At 41.2% G+C, this 22,762-nt stretch overlaps 1 protein-coding gene across 1 annotated transcript; it reads left to right on the top strand.

Annotated features, from left to right (window-relative positions):
• The first annotated feature begins 1,688 nt into the window (after positions 1-1,688).
• MMAA (metabolism of cobalamin associated A) lies at positions 1,689-21,911 on the top strand. The gene is made up of 7 exons (XM_058804426.1): positions 1,689-1,879; positions 16,459-16,935; positions 17,941-18,063; positions 19,144-19,314; positions 19,619-19,704; positions 20,062-20,211; positions 21,478-21,911. The coding sequence occupies exons 2-7, from the start codon at positions 16,515-16,517 to the stop codon at positions 21,763-21,765; spliced, it is 1,239 nt and encodes a 412-aa protein (XP_058660409.1). The 5' UTR covers positions 1,689-1,879; positions 16,459-16,514; the 3' UTR covers positions 21,766-21,911.
• Positions 21,912-22,762: the final 851 nt, after the last annotated feature.

Genomic DNA, 22,762 nt, shown 5'->3' on the forward strand with positions numbered 1-22,762 from the left:
TGTGTTCAGCCAGACACAGAATGCATCTGTCTGTCTCTGTAATGACTAACTGAGTGGTAGCCCTTTTTGGAGTATGAGTCAATGCCACCTTTTTATCTTCTTTTTTCCTTTTTTCTTTTTTTGGTGGTTTTGTTAAAGTTAATTCCACAGCTTGGCTCAGTATATACATTTTTTTAAATTAAAAAATTAAAAGTTCTCTGCTTGCTCAGGGGAAAAATCCATAATGTACAAGTTCCCTATTGAGAGGAACCTGCTGCTTTTACATACCAAGAAAATAACGGGTTTTTTGGTTTCTTTTCAGATTCAGTTTGACATATCTTTTTCATAAAGAAGTGGTCATAGCACAAATGTAAGTCTTAAAAATATATAAAATTTAGAGATGACCAAAAAGTGGAAGAATGCTGTTTGCTGCTCAGGCACTGCCTTTGTTTTTGATATCTTCAGCCCCTGCTACATAAACTCCCAGCTGTTCCCAACAGTTTCATTGCTTTTTATGGAATGCAGCTGTGAGGTAGTGACTTCTTTTTTAATTAGTGCTGTAACCATCCATCATGCCGGTCTTAAGGAGTGTTTCTACTTGGATGTTTTCCTATTTGGATGATCCTGTGCAAGTTTTGATAAACTTTGAAAAAGCGTTGGAGTAAGAAAAGACAGTTTTATGTTGTGACTGCTTTGAATGTTGCTGTCTTTTATGTTTTGGGCTGTAATGCCTCTCTGTTTTCCCTAAATAGGGATTGAAATTAGAAAATAGTAGCTCTGCAGTGCTTCAGAAACTTTCAGCAGTAATCTGAATTAAGTGGGACATGCAGGATCCCAGTTTTTCTGAGTCCTTTCTGTTGTTAGTTTTTCTATAACACTGTTGAAGTGCTGGGTACATAATATTTTCATTATCTGTTCTCCAGCTTTTTGCTTGTGGTGTGGGGATATTAGGTGCAAGGAAAAAGTGTACCTTCATATGAGGGCACAGAATGTCTCAGCTGCACTTCATTAAATGAGATGAGTGGATTGGAGTAGCACCTGAGACTCTCAGGTGCTTTTGTCTGGGTTAATTTCTTTTCACAGTACTGGTATGGGGCTGGTTTGGATTTGTGCTGGAGACAGTGTTGATAACACAGGGATGTTTTCCTTACTGCTGAGCAGGGTTTGCTCAGATCCAAGGCTTTTTCTGCCTCCCACCCCACCTGTGAAGAGACTGGGGGTGCACAAGGAGTTGGGAGGGAACCCAGTAGGGGCAGCCAACCCCAGCTGACCCAGCATACATCCTGTGACATATGGAGTCATGCTCAGCATGTAAAATGGGAAGAAGGAAGGAAGAAAGGAGGGTGTTTGGAGTGATGGAGTTGTCTTCCCACATTACAGTTATGTGTGATGGTGCCTGGATTTCCTGGAGATGGCTGAACAACCTGCCTGCTCATGGGAAGTGGTGAATGAATTCCTTGTTTTGCTTTGCTTGTGTGTGCAACTTTTGCTTTGCTTATTAAATTGTCTTTATCTCAACCCACAAGTGTTTCTTACTTTCACCCTTTCAATTTTCTCCTCCATCCCACCTGGGGTGAGTGAAGGAGCAGCCAGTGAGTGGTGATTAGTTACCAGCTGGGGCTAAACCACAACGGACTAACAGCCAGAAACACAGGAGGTAGGACAGAACTCACCTGGGAAGAAGCAACTGCTGGCTTCAGGCTGCTGTGAAAACTTTTGGATCATTTTGAAGAAGTCTTCCTTCTGATTTGCCCTGCTTTGGATAGTTGGAGTCAGAAAGCTTTTAAAGGCAAATGACAAGAATGAAAGGAAAAAGAGTTTCTTGCTGACCTCTCACAAAACAGAGAACATTGAGAACTAAAAACACGGACAGAGCCTACAGTGTCAGCTCTGTAACCAGGTAAGTTCCTGTTGCTTATTTGGTTTTATTTCCTCATAGTTTCCTCCATTTAATCTCCTGAACAAGAGTTAAACTCAGAAGACACTACTTAAAAGCCAAGACAAGTCTCTGTTAGGAGAAACTGAAAAGACAGGGATATCTGTATTGAGGAAAAGCAGTATACGTGGACACAAATAATTCCATGGGGCTGAATGTGTTTTGAAATCTCTGCTTTGGCTTTTGAGTGCTGGAAATCAAATAATTCTCCCTGAATGGAGATGACTTTTTAATAATTTAGGAGGATCTGGTGAACTCTTAAAAGATTTGTTGAAGGCTAAGAGAGGTAGTCATGCTTACCTGTATGGGTTTAGGAAGGTATGGAAAAAATAATTCATGTTTTATCATATCCTGTATCATAATCATGGGCCTGATCTTTTAGTGCTTGCTAATACCAGACACCTGGTATTGCTGTCTACTTTGCTAAAGCCATTTGCTGCTAAGTCACTGCTCTTGCTACTGTACCTATTGTCCCTTTATTGTCTTAAGACAACTACAGCTGTCTTTTTTAGCCTCTAAGCAATACAGGTGTGAGTATCATTATTTGAAGAGACCAAATCAGTGTAGAAGTGTCTGAAATTGATATGGACCTTTCTTGCTGTGCCTATCTCCCTGACTTTTCCTTTGCCTTGTCCCACTCTAAGGTGGGACAAGGTGTCTTTGATAGACACTTTGGAGGTTAGCTGTGTTTTGGTGCTCTCTTTAGTAATTGCTGCGGGTTTGTTCTGTGAAGCACACTGTAGCCTCTTAGTGTGCTCCTGAGATTTGTGATTCATGGCCATGAACTGGCAGTCACCTTTTTCTGGATGCTTGCCTAGATATACAACATAACTCCACCATCACCAGCAGTGGTGGAGCAGTACATTTTTACATGCATCATCTCACAGTTCATTTTCTTCAATACATTTGTGATTCTGTGCAGGAGGGAAGGGAAAATGGCTTGTATTTTCCTCTGGCCCTCTCTGTCCTTGGCTTAACTCAGTGAAGAGAGAAACCTGTGCCATGTTGTCCTTCAGGGGATGTTCTCTCCTCTCTGCTCCTTAAGCACCCCTCACTGACTTCTATATTCTTGATAACTTTCCTTGTTTTTTTGAACTCTGCAAATTGCTTTTTGTCATCTCCAGGAGGTGCTGCCCCTGTGCCACTGTGCATCATGTGTCTGTATGTCCTCATGTGCTGGGAGCTGCTGAGGCAGAGGGCTCTGGTTCCCCACTTTTGTTCAGTTTAATTGAGGTGTCTGACAGGTGGCTCCTGTTTCATTCACCCCACCTGCAGTCCCTTCAGTTGGGAGGGCTGTGTCCCCTGGGCTGTGTGGTGAACTGTTTTCATGAGGCAGGTGTGATGGAGAGGCAGCCTCCTGATCAAAGCCTGCTGCAAACACAGAAGTGGCTCCAGTAAAATTGACAATGCTTACATCCACTGGGCTTGATGTGGTTACAGAGCTGAGTGGGTCTGCTGCAGGGAATGGACAAGATGGGTACAGCTTTTGTGCAGGTCTGATGAATGCCTTGCAGTTGAAAATGATCCTCAGTGTATGCTGTTAATTGATCTTGTGCAACTGAAGTAGTCAAAAGTAATGTCAAACAAACCCCCAAATTTTACAAACAGTCCAAAAGTCTGGAATTTGATTCAATCATCTTTAAGGAATGTTAAGATTTTTTTATTCTAATGTGTGCAGATTGATCTTTTTTTTAAGACTTGGCTTGTAATTTCCCCTTTTTATCCTGCCGCTAAGGCATTAATTGAATGTTCTGTATGTTCTCTTCATGATCCTGCCAGATCATCTGAGACTCTAAATCTTTAAAGCTCAGAGGAGGCTGCTGTAGTTTAATTTTGAAGAAGTAAACACTGTCACTTGCTCCAGATTGTAGACAGGAGTTAAGATATCTCATAGCAGTGATAAAGACCTGTGACTTACAGTTGTGTACTACAGTAAATATGAGCAATAGTTATATTACAGGCTTGCTTTGCTCAGAGTTTGCTTTATGTGGAGTGGTCACTTGCTGAGATGTGCTGGGAGAGCACAGTTTGCTTTTGTAAAACAGCATTCTGATTTTCCTGTTGCAGCTTTCCCCAATGTCCCTGTAACATGTAAAAACATTCTTTTCCATAAAGAAAAATGGTGTGCATAACTTTGCCTTCCCCTTTCTCCTAATATAACTTTGAACTTCTCGGTCTGCTGTTCCTTTAGATTACTGAGCAGAGATTAGAAAAAGCAGGAGAATGAGACTGGATGTGTGCAGTGCTGCAGTAACACTTTACTGTTTTTTTGGAGCACTTGGTTCTTGGCAGGAGAGCAGGGTCTGTCTCATCTCTGAGCCCTTCACTGCTGCCTTCTGTTGATACTTTAGGGATTGGTAATCCTGAGTGTTTTCAGATATACATGTGGAGACTGAAAGATGGCTGCTGTCCCATCAGATATTTCTCCAAGTTTGTGGACCAGTCTCCTCAAGTCAAAATCACCATAGGCCATAGTGTTGGCAACAGCACTATTTAGAAACTGGATCCAAGCATGGCTTCATTTTGAACATGATTCAGCCAATGGTTTGACTACAAACGCTTTTCAAACCTCTCAAACACAGCTTGATCCCTCTGTATGCTGGATTTGGGCCATGCTGTTTTCTCAAGCAGCACAGAAAGAAGCTACCTTGATCTGCATGCACTGGAGACTCAAAACTTCAAGAACTGGGTTTTTATCTTGTGCTAAGAGAGCAGTTCTGTAAATAGCCTTTCATGGGGTAGCTTTTAATTGCAGTGTGGGGTTTCTTTGTACCCCTACTGCTAATGTTTGATATGGCTCTAATTCAGAATACACTCTGGTCACTGGGGCCATTCCATTTTCTGACCCACTGTGTTGCTCTTGGTCTTTCAGGAATCACATCATTGCCTCAGGTGTCCCTGTGATTTCCCCAGGTCACAGAAGCAAGTTTGAACAGATAAAGTGGTAGATCTTTGCTTGAATTTGATCTTACACTGATAGAAAGCAGCTTACAATCAAAATATTAAACCACTGAACTCTCTAGAAATTGACCATTTTCAAAAAGGAAAGCACTGGGATATCTTAATGTTGGCAAGGGCACGTACATCAGTCTGATCTGTCACATCAAGGTGGGAGCCTCAAGTTTGGGGACCCTGATTTGGCAGTGTGTACTTTGAGTGAGGGGCCATCCATTCCCTCACAGGATCTGTTGGCACCATTGAGCCGCAGATGAATCCATACTGTGCACAATCCCCAGAAGCACTGGAAAAAGATCCATGTGTGTACAGTGGTAAGGGAAGGTTCACAGCCAGGTTTTCTAACCATCACCTGAGGAAGTACAGGTACTGCCCAATTTTGTGCCAGCAGCAGTGGGTGGGTGACAGGGGTGTGGCAGTGCCACTACAGGGAACAATCCCAAGCATGGTCAGACCTGGAACTTTGCAGCTGAGTGAATATGGAGGTTGGTCTTGAATGTGAGCATTTTGTTGGATAAAATGGGGGAAAGGATCCTGACCACACTATGAGTGTTCTTGTTGTATTTGGTGTTTATTTCACTGTTGTTTCAGAATTGTCTGGGTGCTCTTGCACTGTTGTTCCTTTGATAGTAAGGTGGATAAAATAATACAAAGAATATGTGGGCTTTTCTCTTTTTTGTCCATATTCTGGTCACCCCTTGTGTTTTGTAAAACATTACTGTGTCTCCTTGTGTTGAGAATTACCATGGCCTGACACAGGTGGGATATACAAGAAGCCCAGTCAAAATTCATTCTCTACAACTGTATCTGAAATGCCTGAAAAATGTGACGTTGCCCAGCACATAGACAGGAAACAGCCCTTGTAAGGGACTGAGTGTAGCTGAAAGCCTAAGCCAAGTAACATCTCCATCTGGGAACCTTTCAGTGCCACACAAGTTTGGAAAACGTGGTTGTGACTGGCTTCCACATGTGGGATGAATGGCTGGTACCAGATGTTGCCTTACACATCCAACTCTTTTTCTCTAAATTCCATCTGAGACACAAATGTTCTATCTGCAGCACTTGTGGGTGAAAGCCTGCACATGTGAAGGTTTTGGTGTTTGCACAGGAACAAGGCTGGACCTGCACCACTGGAAGCAGGGTCGAGGTTTCTCTGGTCATCAGAAGTTTCTGATGACAGTAAGCAGTAAAAACCTGAGAGGTAGCAAATTAAATATGCAATTGTCAGAGGTGGAATGCAGTGTACTTCTAAGGGCTGGCTAATATGTCTGTGAAAGCTGGCCTCATTTCCTCCAAAAGGACACCATGGAATGTAACAATAGACTGATGATATCCTCCTAGGACATATGTAATAATTAGGCACTCTTAATTTCCATCTTTTCAAATTTATGGGCCCGTGTCTGGTTTTAGTTTTCCAAATGCAGAAGCAGAAGCTCCTTGTGAAGTTTCTACCTCTCAGTACTTGTGCCTGCTCCCTCCTTCCACAACCTTTCTTCCTCCATGCTTACAGAAGTTTGGAGAGCACAGTAAAAGGGCTGGTTACTGAAAAAAGTAGAGTATAACTTCATGTGATACCATGAGAAGATACTTAGTGTACACCTGGAAAAACAAGCAGTTGTGTGGGGGTATTTTAATTTCTGTTGTTGGGCATTTTTCAAGTATCCTGTTTATTTTTTGTGGATTTTTTAGAAATATAACTTCCACACTACAAGTCTGAGATGGTTAACCTGGTATTGCAGGTTTGTTACTCAAGTACAAATTATAGAATTGTAAATAATTTGAATATCCCTTTTTTAGAGAAGGCACATCCTGTAAGATAATATTCCTACTTTTAAGGAATAGTTTTGGTTGGGGTTTTGTGTTTTGTTGTTCTGGAAAGCTGGATGAAAACAGGTGAGAAATTTAAGTCCTCATACCTGCAGAGGGGGAGTACAGGGATCTGCTTAACTTTCTTCCCTTCCACCTCCCCGAAATGAATTATTCTTCTGTAGTTTTATGGGAGGAAAGGGAAAAATCTGGAGGGACTTGCTCCATGTGGTTTCCCTCTGGCTAAAGCTGACCCAGCCACAGGGAGAGATCTCACAATGGAACAGATGCTGTGTTCTTCAGATGAATTATGAATTTCAGCCTCTGAAAGGATCAATCTAAAAGCCGGAGGGCTGTGAGGGGAGGGAAAATAACTTTGAAAAACTAAAACATCACTTTGGGTGCATAAAGATATGTGAGAAATTCTTTCAGGAACGCTGCATTAGAAGCGTATTTGAGCCTTGTACATGTTCTGCACATGCAGAAGTGCAGTAAATGCTGGTCAGATGAGGGGCTGGCTGCATAGTGCATCCTTTCAGTGGTGTATGGGCTTTGTCTAGGACTAAAGTTTAATTTAGAAGGCATTTTGCAGTTTCCCTACATACCCTGTTCCACATATTAATCACTTTTGTAGTTAGAATGTTTCTTCTACTATTTGGTTAAAATTTGCTTTTCTACAAAATGGGTTTGCTTTATAGTTAGGTATTATGTCTGTGTGTTTTTTATTGTCTTTTGCACTTGCCTTTAGTGATTGTCACTCCACCAGAAATACAGTGGATTTCCATCCTGTTTTCCTGGGAATCCCGAGGCATTCTTCATTTCATGATGCTTTCATAAGGCTGTTGTGAGAATGAGCAATGATTCTATGAAAAAGTTGGCCTAATCTCAGGACTCTTACATAATTGAGCTAAAAATTTTAAATTTTATGTCTTCTGGAAATTGATCATGTGGAATGTCCAGATTAGTGCTCAGAAAAGATTAGTTAAACTAATTAACAAAAATTACCCCCTTAGATTAAGCTATTATTTTTGTTCTTGCCCCTTCTTTATTTGACTGTTACTCTGATACCTTTTAATACTAAAACTCTTAAAACTGTTATTTGCTTGTTTGCTAAGTATTCACTGTTCTTTTTTAAATAAGAGTTAAAACATTTATCCAAGAGTTACTGTTTTAAAAATTGCCTGAAAGTGAGGAGGCAAAAGTTGGGTGGGTTTTTTTTTTAATTTTCTTTTATTTCAGTGGAAAAAAACGGATGTGCTGTTGTCTTTTTCTTAGATCACAAGGAACAAAAAGAGTTTTCTTTCACAGGTCAGACTTTAAAATGTGGTCTTCGTTATTTAGAATGCATTCATTAAGAAAGTATGTGGTTAGATAACTGGCATTAGGTATTTGTATTCTTCTTCCAGAAAAGCTGACCAAAGGGTTTGCAGAAGTAACCTTTGCTGAATTACTTGCTGCCCTGCTGTCTGAGCCTCTGAGGCACTGCAGTCATCAGTAACTAATGCAGGAGTGTTTGTAGGCATGGTGGCAGAATCAAGCAAGGAAACTGCCTGCTCACTAAGTTTTGTTCTAAAACATCATGGTAAATAAAATGTGCTTTAAAATTAACTGTGAAAAGGTCAAACCTGGAGTTTTGAAGCATGTGTAGGTAGCCACTCTGGGGAAGAAGAGTTAAATTCCTTTTCTCTGCTTTGCAGAGAATTGAGTCTAATACTAGGGGCAGGGAGAAGAGATTTGTGTCAGTTAAGATATTAAACACTAACAAGTTATCTGGATAGGTTTTGGAGAGTTGGTCATTGGAGATGGTCAGTGTCAGGTTAGAAAAATGCATACTAGACATAGCAAAGGTCTTCTTGATGCTTTCCTGCTGTGCGCTGTGTTTAGGGCTTGGTCTGAACTTTGAAGAGCTGAATTCTGTCAGAGATGTTGAGGATGCCTTTGTCACCCAAACATATTTTCCTGCCTACTGGGACATAGTGGTTTAATATAAAGCTGGCAAAACTATTTTCCTCTCTTCTCCTTGTTCCACATGCCTGTGTAGTTAAGGATGAGTTGCAGCTAAAAAATGCATTGATTTGCACAGCTATCCTAGTAACAAACCTCACTTCTGCTCAGGAGTGTGTTCTGTACGACCATTTAACCATCATTGAGAGTGCTGGAGTATGAATGCCTCATACAAGACCATCTGGAAAAGAGCTTTTCCTGAAGCTTATCAGTATTCCTAACAGGAACCCACAGAGTCTTTGCTCTCAGAGCAGCAAGACTGAAGAAGCAGTGACAGCTATAATGGCAGGGCACTAATGACTTTGGAGAAGTGTTACTTGTGTAATTGGAAATGATACAAACACTGTCATTAAAACAGATTGTTGATGCCACCTTTATTCTTTTCATAGACTTAGTTACAAGAATGGATGCACTCTAAGGAGATGATATCAGAATTTTTATGCTTCCCACAACTAGATGGGTAGATCATGAGGCTTTAAAATATGAAATGTTTTTCCAGAACACCACCTAAAGGAAGTATGGATTTCAATGACTGCATACTTTTCCTTCGCTGGAACAGGAGCACTGGGAAGGTGAAATGTCATTGACATGTGATTCTGAAACATGGAGTAAGAGCTGAGAGCTCTGACTTGAGCTGTAATTTTCTTGCATTTTTTTGATGCTAGCAGAAAATTCTTTATAGCTTCTTCAGAGTTCGGTATAAAATACAAGAAGACAAAATCCATATCCCTTCCCTTCAAGAAACATCTCATTTTGCAAGTAACTGCTGTTTTAATCCTTTCAGTCTCCACTCATTCTGTCTTTTTTAGAATAAGTCCATACAAGAAGTTAGCAGCAGAAAGGGATGGTGATGGGGAGAGACTGCAACATGGGAGGCCTCCTAGAATACTTTCAATGCAACACTATCAATTTTTTGCTTAATGCATCCTTTTAGATTATTTTAAAAAACTAATGGGCTTGTTAGGCCTTCTGTCAGACCTCCACTATTGGTGACTGCACACTCATTGACATACTCAGCATCTGTTTTAGTATCTGTCGTGCTTCATGAGAAGAAGGTAGCACCAGGGATATGTTCTCTTGGAATAAATGGCAAACAGGGACAAGGGATGGTGTTTGTGTGTGTGTGTGTAACCCAGACTTGTCCTCAAGACTTCCTACATCCATTTTTTAAATGTTTCATCCACTGACAATTTGAATAGTCTGCCTCTGGCTGAGCAAGAGAGAGCATTCCTGGAAGTTCCTAGAAATGAAGTATTCCTGGAAGTTTCTTTCCAGAAATGGCAGAAAGCCTGAGTCTAGGCCATACTAGAGACATGCAGATAGATACAAAACTAGAAATTTTGGACAGACCTACTTACAGTTTTTGGCATCTGACTGCTGCTGTTTCTACAGCCCTGTGGAAAGAGCCATCTAACATGTCTGATAGATTAGCTTAAGTCAAATAAAGAAGCTGAGTTTTCAATGCTGAGAAACTGAAATGGAATAGCTGATCAGAAAAAACCCAAAACTCTCAGTCTATCCCCTTCCATACTAAAATTCAGTTGAATCTTCTCTGAAAAGGATGAAGGATGCTGATAATCACAAACCATCTGAGCTGTGAGTACTGCAGATTTCTTGTCTTCATTCTAAACAATAAAAAACCTTTAATATTAATGCAACAAGGCAACTATTCATATGTGTCCGATAAAGTTTTCTGTTTGTTTCCCACACTGATACTCTGAGCAGGTGTCTTAACACAGTAGCAGAATTTTGGTTAAAATGTATGCCTTGTATTTTGTTTCTGGTTTAGGTGGGGAAATAAGATTACATTTCTATGTAAGTCTTATGTTACCCAGAGATCCCTGACTTGCTGCAGTGACCAGAGACAGGGCAGCAGCAAAATCCTGCTGGGAAGTCAGAAACTCGCTGTAAGGGGCTCCTCAACAGGGTTACAGCCACTTGCTGCTGGTGTTCTGTGAGTCATTTTCCAAACCGAGATGGGACACATGCTTGCAGAGAGGCTTTTGGATTTTACACTCTGAAGCCTCCTGGATGCACCCTCAGTAAATTTTCAGTATGTTTAAGTTTCTCAGGTGGTTAAACTCTGCCGTGGTCAAACAGGGCAGATTTTCGATGGTGATGGTGACCTGAATTCCCGTGTGTTCAGTCCATCCGGGCTGTGTGACTCAGCCGCATAGCGCTAGCTTCCCCTTCTGGCCAAAAGAGGTAAGGGAAGCCTCCTGGCGAGAGTCTCGGGAATTATTTCTCAATTTTATTCTTCTGCACTAAAGCACAAATTTTCAGACAACAAATGAATAGCTAACTTCCAGTGAGGGGAAAGTGCAAGTGTTCATCTTTGATTCTTGCAACATAATATAATATATACTGAGATGATGCTGCTTGAATGTAGAATTCTTTTCTAAACATGGACCTAGTTGGGAAAGCAATTAGATGAAAATACCAACTTCTGAACAAAATGATTCTAAATTTCCCTTCTGGACCTCTATTAGCTGATCATCCTCAAAACAAATATTTGACTTTTTTCCATATGCTCTATGCTAATTTTCCCCATGCAACTGCATCAGTTATGACTGCAGTGGTGTTTGTTGTTTGAGCATTGGAGTTTTTTGCTTCCTTTTTAGTCTTAATGAAGGATTCTTCTTTCATCTTAATTCTGTGGTACAATATTTTGTACCATTAGGCTAAGCTTTGTAAATGTAGGGTGCACTTACATGAAGGTGTTTGTGTATTTTGTGGTGTAAAGCAATGACACAGGGTATGATCCAACAGGCTTTTTAGCAAGCCCTTCCTGAGTCAGTCAGCCTTTCAGAATGCTGCTGTGCTCTGTTTCTGGATGGGTTGATCATACAGCATTGAATCTTAGCAGAATCTTCCCTTTTTATCCTTTTCACACCCATCTGCTACAGCTGCCTGGAAAAATGGGACATTTAGCTTGCACACAATTTTGGACTGTAAGTCTTGCTTTTGTGGGCATGTTGGAGAGTAAGCAAGCAAGTGCCCACACAACTGAGACTTCCAGCATGAGTTTCTGGCAACTACAGAACTTAAAAACTGCAACCAATTAGGCCTTTCCTTAAGCAAAAAGTATCTGGGAATGAGGGTGTCTCAGCCAACCCAGATGTCAGATTGTATTATATTTTTTATGTTTACAAATATGATTAGTATGGTTTCATTGCTGTATTAAAAAAAAACAGGAAGAGGCAATTAATTATTTCCTTTTCAGCTGTGTAATAATGAGCTACATGAGAAATATTTTGATATCATGAGTCATTGGTGGCCATGGAGAAAAACATACTCTTTAAGCCAAGCTTTTAAATACTTTTTAATTGAAAGAAAAAGAAATATTATTTTACTGGCAAGTGACTTGCTCTTTCGGGTCTATACTTTTAACAATGAACTGGTCTTGGAGAACATTATTTAAATGGCTTTTACAACCAGTAGTAGTATAGGAATAATGTCTGGGGGTTTTGCCTATATAGTAAATGTCTTTCCTTTTTTTACAGAAAAGATGGTTTTATCTGTCCCCTTTAAAAATCACTTCACATCAGGCAGTGCATCATTAACAATTAAAAAACTTGTGCATAAGCAGTAGAAAACCTTCCTGTAATAGCTGATGTCATTTCTCACTAATGTGCAATCACTGCTCAGTTCATACCAACAAGGAAACACTGAAGTCACTGCTCTAATGTTTTGTGAAGGCACTTCAGCTCCCTTGTTTATAAAAATGTTACACAAATACCATAATTACTTAAGTTTTCCTTCTGCTTTCTTCAGATGCTTTCTTGTAGGTCTCAGGCAAAGCTCAAAGAGCAAATTTCCTTTTCCAGGCTTTCAGGAAAAGGAAATTTTCCTGACAACCTTATGGCTCCTCACCAGCACAGGTACAGAGAATCTGCTCAGCCATGGGGCTGTCCTCCTGTGTAGGTGGCTGGCCCTGGGAAGCTGTGGAAAGGCTGTTCTCTCCACACCTAGCCAGGCAGCTGTCCTGCTGCTCTGTCCTGGTCTTTGTAGAAAAACCTTGGGACGCTCACAGTCAGCAAACAGCTATTGGTGTAACAGTTGCAGGGCTTTTGGCTTTTTTTCTGGCGTTTCCTTGCCCGAGCAAGTCTTGTAACTGCAGATCTGAGGCCTGGGCTCAAGGTGCATTTCAACAGGCAAACTTTCAGCTGTGAATATGCTTTCTAGTGATTTCATTTCAGGTGTCCAATTATCTTCTAAGATAAGATAGAAGGTATATTTTGTCTAGAGTGCTAAGACTGTCCTTGAAAAGCTTAGCCTTTCCTCTTGAAAGGAAGCTGTAATCAACAGTTACCTTGCTTCCTGTTTTGCTCTAAAGAGGTGGTTGGATCAAACTTTTCTGCTTCTGTGAAAACTGAAATGAATTGAGGGCTGCCTTCTGAAATAAAGGGCAAATGGTCTCATTTGGTGCCACTGTATTTTCAGTTTGTACTATGGCAAGGACTGTGGTTTTGTATTGGCCTTTACAGCACATTGATGTAGAGAAATGTCTGTGATGATATTAAGTATCATTGTGTTAATTATGTGCACAAAGATTACTTTGGGTTTTCTTAAAGAGGAGGTGAACAGAGCAAGGAAATCAGCGTTGCCAGAGGTAGAAAGAATGAGCTAATCCAACTAAAACTGCAAGGGGAAGCCAGTTAGATGGAATGTAAATTTGCATGGTTGAATTTGGCAGATTCTAGTGTTAATACTATTCCTGCTGTGAGAAGTTACAGAAGGATCTTTTTCTATTCTTTTGTAATGATCTGGATTCAGTTGCACATTTTGCCTGAATGTCTGTGCCTCCCTGCACCTTTAGTTCATGGCACAATATTTATAACACTTTACAGGTTGTTTGATTTAGTACTGGCTCAGAAGGAAGACTTCTATTTCATGAGTTACCAGCAGTACCCTTTTCTTTAACACTGGGATAAATTTGCAGCAAGGAGGTTAAACCAGACAATTTTCTTAAATCTTGGAGAAGTTTGCAAACTGTGATGGAATAACTATGGGGGTGCATTTTTATTATTCTGACACCCTTGGGGAAAAGAAGAAAAGAGAACACAGAATATGAGTTAAATTTGAAATTTAAAAAACCCAAATCCACAAACACACTCCCCCCAGCCCAAATTTGAAAGATAATTTTTAAGAAAAAGGAGAAACAGAGCCTGATGCAGAAAGCTACTGAACTACCCTCCTGAATAGCTCAGCAACAATGTTAAGTAAATTAATGATGAATGGATAAAGAATACAGAAGCCAAGAGAAATCTCTGTGTTGGAGATTAGAAAGCACAAATACAGTGAGTCTGCCCAAAATTTATTGGGCTGTGTGTAATAACAACCAAACCCCCCCCCCCCCCCCCCCATTTCGTTGCATACATTACAAGACCACAAGGAGAAACACAAGAACACTGTGTAGCATGGCAGGATGTAGATTAAGAAGATTCTAGATATGACCCAGCCTCTAAGGGAGTATTTTGCCTATTTTGGATGAGGTTATAGTAAAAAGAAATCAGAGGTGGTAGAAGAGCACATAGTTCTAGCAGACCTATATAATCTCTGATGTATGAAAGACTATGGAAAAAAAGAGTGTATATAATTGACCAGGCAATAGGAAGTCTTCCTCTCATATCTGGCATTTGGAGACTGCAGCCTCTGACTGGTGAAAAGCAAACTTGTTGAATAACAGAGCTAGGGGGAAAGAAGAACAAAAAAAGAGGATGACTTGAGCAATTCGGAGTTCCAGACCTCACCAGTGTGCAAAGTCTTGAAAACAGTTCTTGCAGGCAGATGTCTCTAGAGCACATTCATGCCTGTTTGTGGCCATATCAGATTGGCAGTACAGCTGGTGGGCTGTATAAAAGAGCAGCAGTTTTGTTCTGAACTGCTGAGTGCACACTTTAATCTCACTCCTATTATTCCAGTCCACAAGGTTATCATAGAGAACTGAACAATCCCCTCTCCTCTTCAGCATTGATGAAATGTGCACTTTTCCATGCCTGTTCACCAAGGTCACTGACAAAAGTATTCCATTTCAGAGAACACAAAGGGACATAAACTGAAGGATGAATTAAGCAGAAGCAGAATGTTTTTTTTGTTGTTTCTGCTGCTATTAAAATAGTAATGGGGATGTGCTACCAAGGTGTAAGTACAGCACTTGAAACAGAGAGCCTTGGAAAACTTGCTAATGAAGAGATTATAGTGATCCAGGCTAACTCTGGTGAATAAAGACCTGGTTAAACAGAAAGACCTCATGAGGCTATTTCAAAATGAAACTTCTTGTCTCTTTCTGCTGTGGTTTCATCCCATGATGATAGGCACACAAAACTGTATCTTTTCTTAGCCCTGAAGTGTTCAGGTCTCTGTGTAGCATTATCTTCTGGACTGAAATAACAGCAGTGAGATTGAATTGTGCATTCAGCAGTTCAGAACAAAACTTCTGCTATTTAATAGTCTGTCACTTTCACTGCCCAGGTGATGACACTGGGAAAAAGTCTTTGCGGGATAGTGCAAGGCACTGGGAGCAGCTCAGTCAGTGGGTTCTGTGTGTTCACATTCACTGGAAATAGATCTGTGTACTTTAACAAGAAGACGGGAAGAAAAAGGGTTGGGAGATGACTGGAGAAATAATAATAGTTTAAGAAAAAATTAAGGAAGCAAAACAAACCCCACCTCACGATAAACCAACACTCCACGACAGGAAACTAAATTGGAAGAGGAGGTTTAATAAGGCTGAAAATAAACGTGATTTAATAAGCACATGGGGCGATTTAAGCATTTATTCTTCCTTTCCGGTATATGGGGGGAGGACCAGTAAATGGCCATGCACGGATTCCGAGTGGATACCGCTCAATCAGGAGGGAAAATATTATTTGAAACATCCATCACTGAAAGGCCAGAGCCTGTGTCACAGTCACAGGGAGACTGTGACTCCAAGGCCATGGAAGTTTGTGTACACATGGAATGGCTGGACCCGAGCCCTGAGGCCTTGACCCCTCGCTCTGGAGGCCCGGGCAATGGCGGGGAAGCTCCCTGCCCTTCGGCACCCTCCTCTCCCGGCCGTGTTCGCCCCTTTCCCGGCCCTTTCCCTGCGGGGCAGCGGATTCCGGCTCAGCCTGAGGGCGTCACTTCCCGGGGCGGAGCGGGGCGGCTCCGGTAGGTGCCGGGAATGGCGGGCAGCGGCGGGGAATGGCGGGGATCGGCCGGGAATGGCGGCTTTCCCCTGCCCTCCTCCCCTCAGCGGCCGCCCCGGGCTGAGGCGGCGCAGCGGGAGCGGGGCTGGGGCCGCCCGGGCGCCTCGGGCAGGCCTCAGCTCCTCCTGTTTATTTCTAAATGTTTTTGTCTCTGAATTCTGTCCCACCCCCCTTTTTTTCCTCTTTCTGATGGAAATAAGTGCAAATATGCCCTCGTCCCGAATAATTGTTAAGAACAACCCTAAAATAGCCCGTCAAACTAGAATGTACCACCAGTTCTGTAAGCTTAAGGATTGATTGCTCCTGGATTTGTAGTGTGCTGTGTGTGCTCTCAGAGGCTTCTTTGAACGTACTTTTTTTTATATTTTAATTTATGAAGTATCATAATAAAGAGATACTGTGCTTTTGGTTCTGTAGTGTGTTTTTATTGTGTCTGTTTAGCGGGAAAAGGGGACAGTTTTTTTTTTATTCAAGGCAGTGGGTACAGATAAAATCAAAGCTGATGGTCAGGGGTGTACATAAACTTAATTTGAGTCCTCACAAAAGTGCTTTGAGGAAAGTAAAAATGTTTTTCCTTCTCTTTAGGCTGTCTGCAAATAGAAGTGAACTGACAACTCTGATACTTTTTGGTTCCAAAGAAGATGAAGATCCCCTGTTTGCTGCTGAGATTCCCTCGTTGTTATTTCTCCAGAAGAACTTACTTCATGAACTTTCGCTGCACTTCCCCAGCAGATTTCCCGGGCCTTGAGTCTCCCGGGCCAGCACATCACTGTCGCACAAAATGGATTTGTTCATCTAACGCTTTGAGGAGAGAGCTGTGCCAGCAGGCAGCCCCTGAGCTGCAAGCAGAGGAGCTTTCTGACCAGGAGCAGAGACTCATAGACAGACTTTACCAGGGGCTAATCCAGGGCCACAGAGCCTGCTTAGCCGAATCCATTACACTCATAGAATCAACTCAGAGTAGGAAGAAGAAAGTAGCCCAGGTGCTCCTTCAGAAGGTATTATCCTACCACAGGGAACAAGAAAAGTTAAATCAAGGAAAGCCACTTGCCTTTAGAGTGGGTTAGTCCTTTTATGTCTTGTCTAGTAGTAATTACTGTCCTCACCTTTTATTATCACTGTTTGTGGTTTGTAGTCTTGCATTGTTATTTTTTTGTGGTTTATAACCAATCTAGATTACTTCTGTCCAGTGGAATTATGGTTTGAGATGAAAAAATGCTTTTGAGAATACTTTAGAAATTATCATGGCTTCTTGGGAGTGTGTTATTCAGGGTCGGCTGTGTAACTATTATAAGGTGAAACATTAGTTAGTTTGCAGATGTTATCTACACTTAGGGAAAGATGTGTTCAAGCACACCTGGTCTTTTCCTAAAGGTGTTTTTTGGACACTTCCTGAATCCCTTTTTTAGTCTACAGAAGGAAAAACATGCACTTCCTGTTTTATGGCCCTCTGTTAGGAAGCAGCCTGATTTTCAGCTGAAGGAGATGTGAACCTGCTTCTCCTGGAAGCTGTAAAATATTTTTCCCTTACACAGAGAAGGACTCCTAGCATGTGTCATGCCCAGCTGTCATCTCTCCTGTCTGTACAAAGGTAGTAAGAACAAGAACTGGGGCATGGGAGTGAGAAAAGTTTGGTGCTAATCTTAGTTTGTGAGCTTTGACATGCAAATAAACGGCCTTATTTTTGGAAAGAACAGCTCTTCAAGGTACAGCCTTGCTTTTCCTTTTGGAGTGTTTCTTTTGTAGTAAATCTGAAAAATCCAGTTCTAATATATAACATTTTGAAAATTATGAAGGATAAGTCATACAGTACAAGTAATTTTATTTGGAGGGGAAGAAACAGATGTGGATAAGCCTAATATTATATTGGTGTCAATAGGATGAGGGATAGTGAGGTGCTGCTATGTTGTCAAGCTCCTATTTTGTTTTGGCATAGCTTTTATTTGTTTTTGTTGTGATGCTGTGTTAGAGTATGAATTGTTGTCAACTAGATGTTGATGGTATTCATTAGATGTATTATTTATTTAACTAGCAAAATGGTTTTTTCTTCCTGTTGTGATTATTTAGGGTTGTCTGGTCCTCCTGGTGCTGGAAAGTCGACCTTCATAGAATGCTTTGGGAAGATGCTTACGGAAAGAAACCACAAAGTGGCTGTGTTGGCTGTGGACCCTTCCTCTAGTACAAGTGGTGGTGAGTGTGAAACAAAGTTTGAGTCAAGTTTCCAATACCTTGTCAACTACTGAAGTATCTCTTTGAGCAAAGTGGAAGAAGATTTGGTGCCTGTTACAGTAAAATGTAAAAGAAATCAAGTTTTCATATTTTCTTCATATGTGATACCAAATTGGAAAATATGTATCAGTGTTGTAGTTCTTTCAGATTTCCCCTTTCCAGTATTCAAATGCTGCCGTACAATTTATTTTTCTAAATCTGAATTTTTTGGAAGTTGTGCAGGATTACTGATGACAGGCTGTGATCTGAAACTCTCCAGTAAAAAATTGTAGGGAAATTACAAGCTGAGCATGCCTGATTTTTGGTATCTCTGATACAAATAATACAACCTTGATTTTGATCTTTCCATAAGGGGCAGCTGCCACTCAGCCTCATTAATTTTTCCAGCTTCTGTGCTGTTAGAGGTGTGTAACTATTTATAAAGAATTAACTAGAGCATTGCAGTGACATGGAGCTAAGATGGACTGTGTTCTTTGATGTATGCCTTCAGGATGCATGAGTAGAGTAGCAAAATGTGACAGCAAGACTGCAGCAGCTGGAAGAATTGAGCATCTCTCATCTTTTGGAGTGTGCCTTGAGTGTGTAGATCTCACTGAATGTGATTTGCAGTTTGTTTGAGTAGAAGGAAGGCAGGGACACGTGTCAGCTCTCCTAAAACAAAACATCCAGCACCAAAGTGTGTCAGAATCATGATGCAGAGATTTGTCCTTTGGACAGGAGCAGACAGGAATCAGCTGTGTGGCCTGATGTGTGTAGGCTTCAAAAAGCCATTCAGGAGTTGTAGAATTCATTCTGACCTAGTACAAATTCTTTGTGTTTGGTAGCAGTAAGGTCTGCCTGTCAGGCCTTTTCAGCTTCTGGGAAGTAGAAGAACCATACTGTAGCTTCCTAGTCCTCAGCTGAGTCTTGAGAAGCTGTAACTAGGATATTCTTATTTGACTGACTTTGTATGAGAGATCTGTCTGTCCTCACTCATTTATTGGTGGGGAGCGGAGAGAAGGGCAGTTTGGCTGTATTGCACTGAAATAATTTAACATTAAGGTTCCCTGCTGGGTGATAAAACAAGGATGACTGAGTTGTCAAGAGACATGAATGCATACATCAGACCATCTCCAACCAGTGGGACACTGGGAGGTGTCACAAGGACCACAAATGAAGCCATTCTGCTCTGTGAAGGAGGAGGCTACGATGTTGTTCTCGTGGAAACAGTGGGTATGTGCTTAGGGTTTGCTTTGTTTGTCTTGTTGTGACATGAAAATAGGCTGTGCTAATAATTGCATATCCCTGCCTTGATTTTGCCCATGTTTTTTGCATGTGGTCACTGCTTTAACATAAGTGCTCATTCTGTCTTGTTTTCTAGTCCTGTGTGCCTTTTACTAAACTGTCATGTTTCCTGTTGTCTTTGTTTTCTTAGTGGGATTTGTTCGTGGGGCAGTGCTGGGATCTGTCACAATTACTGACATTAATGGGACTGAAAGTTTGTAGTAAATGGTAAATTCTGAATTTAATTTTTTAGGTGTGGGCCAGTCAGAATTTGCTGTGGCTGATATGGTTGATATGTTTATATTACTGCTACCACCTGCGGGTGGAGATGAATTACAGGTATTTTTCAGTTTCTCTTATTGGTTAGTACCTGGGACTAGGAAGAGAAACTTAAATTCAGCATGCAGTATCTGTGCAGAAAGTCCATATCAATATGTTTTGTCCATTATACTGTTATTATTAAGTATTTTCAGTGTCATCCACTTAATGCACAATTAAGCTCCCTTTTTTGTTTTTAAAAGTATGAGGATGTAAACACGTGATACTCTGTGGCTTAACATTAACATGTTTACTACTTATATATATTTTTGGGGAGAAAACTAGAAACTACCAAAGCATTTTGACCTGCTTTTTGTGCTGAATCAGCGTGTCACAGCCCCTCTGGCTACTCCTGATTGCTGTCCCTGCTGCATTTAGGGCATCAAGCGGGGCATCATTGAGATGGCAGACCTGGTTGCTATCAGCAAGGCTGATGGTGACTTGCTTGTGCCTGCCCGGCGGATCCAGGCTGAGTACGTCAGCGCCCTGAAGTTGCTCCGCAAGCGTTCCAAGGTTTGGAGGCCAAAGGTTTGTGGACTTCCCTGTGTTTTGTGGGGCTCTATGGGTCTGGTTTGGTTTTGTTTGGGTTTTGGAGATGTGTTTGGGAGTTTTTTTTTATTTTTCCCCCCAGAAAACATGCTGAATGAGTTAAGATTGGTATCTCCTCACCTAGCTGTCCTAGTCTCCCTAGGCTTCTTTTAAAAATTGCAGTTGGTTGTTCAGTCTCAGTGTGGTGGAGAAGTGATTGCTGCTGTCTGCGCCTCACCTCTGATCTCAGGATGTGCCACATAAAACACTGCAACGCCAGTCCTCCTCCCCAGGATTTCTGCTCTGATCTACAATATCTGCACTAGCAGAGCTATTACTGACATCAGGAGTGGTGCAAACTTCACTTGCTTTTTGTAAACTGCACATATCCAAAAATGCCCCTTAATCTATTTCTCTCTCTCTTATAGCTCTGAAGCTTGTGATTATCTTTGCTCTTTAACTAGTTCATTTGTTTGCCTTATTGCTTTAATTTTTTTTTTAGTTTCTCACATATAAAAAAAGGCTAGATAATGGGAATTCTTATCCTGTAGGTCTTCAGTTTTAATGCTGTATTTTATCTATTAAAAGGTTTTGGTAGATTTCTAAGGAGAAGATTCAGTACTAGTTTTTAATATGTGTATATAGAATAAGCACACACACACTCTCACTTCCTTTATAAATAAACTATCTGTAAAGGAGGTTTGTTCTACCTTGGTGTTGAAATTGACCCATTAAGCTGAGTTAAATCAGCTGAGGATTAACCTTTCTTTTCTAAGTGTGGAAAAGGAGAGAAGCTTTTTAAAAAAAAAAACAAAAACAAAAACCCTCAGGCTTTCAATTTGAAAGATTGTGCTGGATTTCTGAAAATTAATTCCTGGTGTGGAAAGCAAAGGCAAAAAAACATTAAAATCCCTTGTTTCTGGCATATTTTAAGTGTGAAAGAATAGCTACCAGAATATACACTTTAATCTACATTTAAGTAAAGGAGCAATAATGTGCCTCTTAGCTGAAGGACTTACTAAAAATGATTCTCATAACAAGCAACTGGACAAATATCCCAAATAGCATGGATCTCAGGGTCTATAGAATCCCAGATTTTGGGGGCATTGGAGGGAAAGGCACAGATATGCTTAGAGCTTCATGAAGCAGGTACTGAAGGAAGCTTCCCTCACACATTTCCTGATTTCCATGCGAGCTGCCTGACCCAGTGCTGGCAGCCCGGAGGCCAGCAGGTAACCTGGCTGTGGCCGTTCCCTGAACCCCCAGGTGATGCGCGTCTCCGCCAAGACCGGCGAGGGCGTCTCGGAGCTGTGGGACAAGATGGCCGAGTTCCGCGAGCTCACGCTCGGCAGCGGCGAGCTGCTGGCCAGGCGGCGCCGGCAGCAGAAGGTGTGGATGTGGAACCTCATCCAGGAGAACGTGCTGCAGCACTTCCGCACACACCTGGCCGTCAAGGATAAGATCCCGCTTCTGGAGGAAAAGGTTCTTGCTGGGGTCCTGTCTCCTGGGCTGGCAGCTGACCTGCTGCTGAAGGCATTCAAAGATGGTCTCTAAGCATTGTTTGTACTCTGCTCTTGATGGGTGCTTTATGTGAAACGTGAACATTAAATGCACTTTTTCTGTGTGTTGATTCTGATCTCTGCAGCTGAAATGATTCTGTACTCTGCAGAAGAATTCTGTTGGATTCTGTATGTGCAGCGATCATGACAAATCTAAACACTCACTAAGAGACTACTACACACTATTGGAAAAAAAATAAACTTCCAAATCTTCTGTTTCTACATGCCTTAGATCTGTTGATAAAAACTGGATGCCTGTGTAGAATGATTGGGTTTGGGGAGGGCAGGAGAGCGAGGTTTGTGGTGGTGCAGGGTTGGATTCTGGTTGTGGGGTCATCTCAGAGCAGTTGACACTGCAGCTTTCCATTCTAATATAGCAGCAGCTGTTGCCAGAATGGATTGCATTTTCTTTCCTCACCTTGAGTGACAGCAAGAACATTGCACTGCCTGACAGCACCAGACCACAGCCTTAGTTTTAAATAAATTGTATGCATATAAATAGAACATAGTGGTGTTTGGTCCCTCTTTGGAAGCTGTGGTTAGTTATTACCCACTGTACAGTAGAAGAAGGGAATTTTAACCATCCCAGTTTCAAAATAGATGTTTTATTAAAAAGCAAAATGTAGCTAGACTTTTTTTGACATGCAGACATCAGATTAGACAAATGTTACCCATGATGTTTTAATAGCAAATGTCTTTATACTAGAATAATTTGTCTCTAAAAATAATGTTTTATGGTTTTCTGATCTGACTTACATTTTCTGGATTCAAACAAAATGGCCAGTCATGTTTAGTATTTTTTTCTTTATCTCTTGCAGAAGACAGGACTGCTTCCAACCAAAAGCACTTTTATTTTCTATTTTCCCTTGAGAAAAATCTGGAGGAAACATTTTCCTGATCTATGATCTAGAAGGCAGAGCTCATCTGGTACCCACTAAATGTGAAGAATAATGTGGAAAAGTACTGATTTTTGGAGATCTGACAGTAAAACC

The sequence above is a fragment of the Ammospiza caudacuta genome, chromosome 4, assembly GCF_027887145.1.
Source record: "Ammospiza caudacuta isolate bAmmCau1 chromosome 4, bAmmCau1.pri, whole genome shotgun sequence".
NCBI lineage: Eukaryota > Metazoa > Chordata > Aves > Passeriformes > Passerellidae > Ammospiza > Ammospiza caudacuta.

What these genes read in the sequence shown, in the direction of transcription:
- MMAA (XM_058804426.1), top strand. Translation starts at nt 16,515, where the DNA reads ATGAAGATCCCCTGTTTGCTGCTGAGATTCCCTCGTTGTTATTTCTCC. An exon ending in TTCCTCTAGTACAAGTGGTG is followed by an intron (nt 18,064 to 19,143) that starts GTGAGTGTGAAA and finishes TTTAACATTAAG; the next exon opens with GTTCCCTGCTGGGTGATAAA. An exon ending in CGGGTGGAGATGAATTACAG is followed by an intron (nt 19,705 to 20,061) that starts GTATTTTTCAGT and finishes TGCTGCATTTAG; the next exon opens with GGCATCAAGCGGGGCATCAT.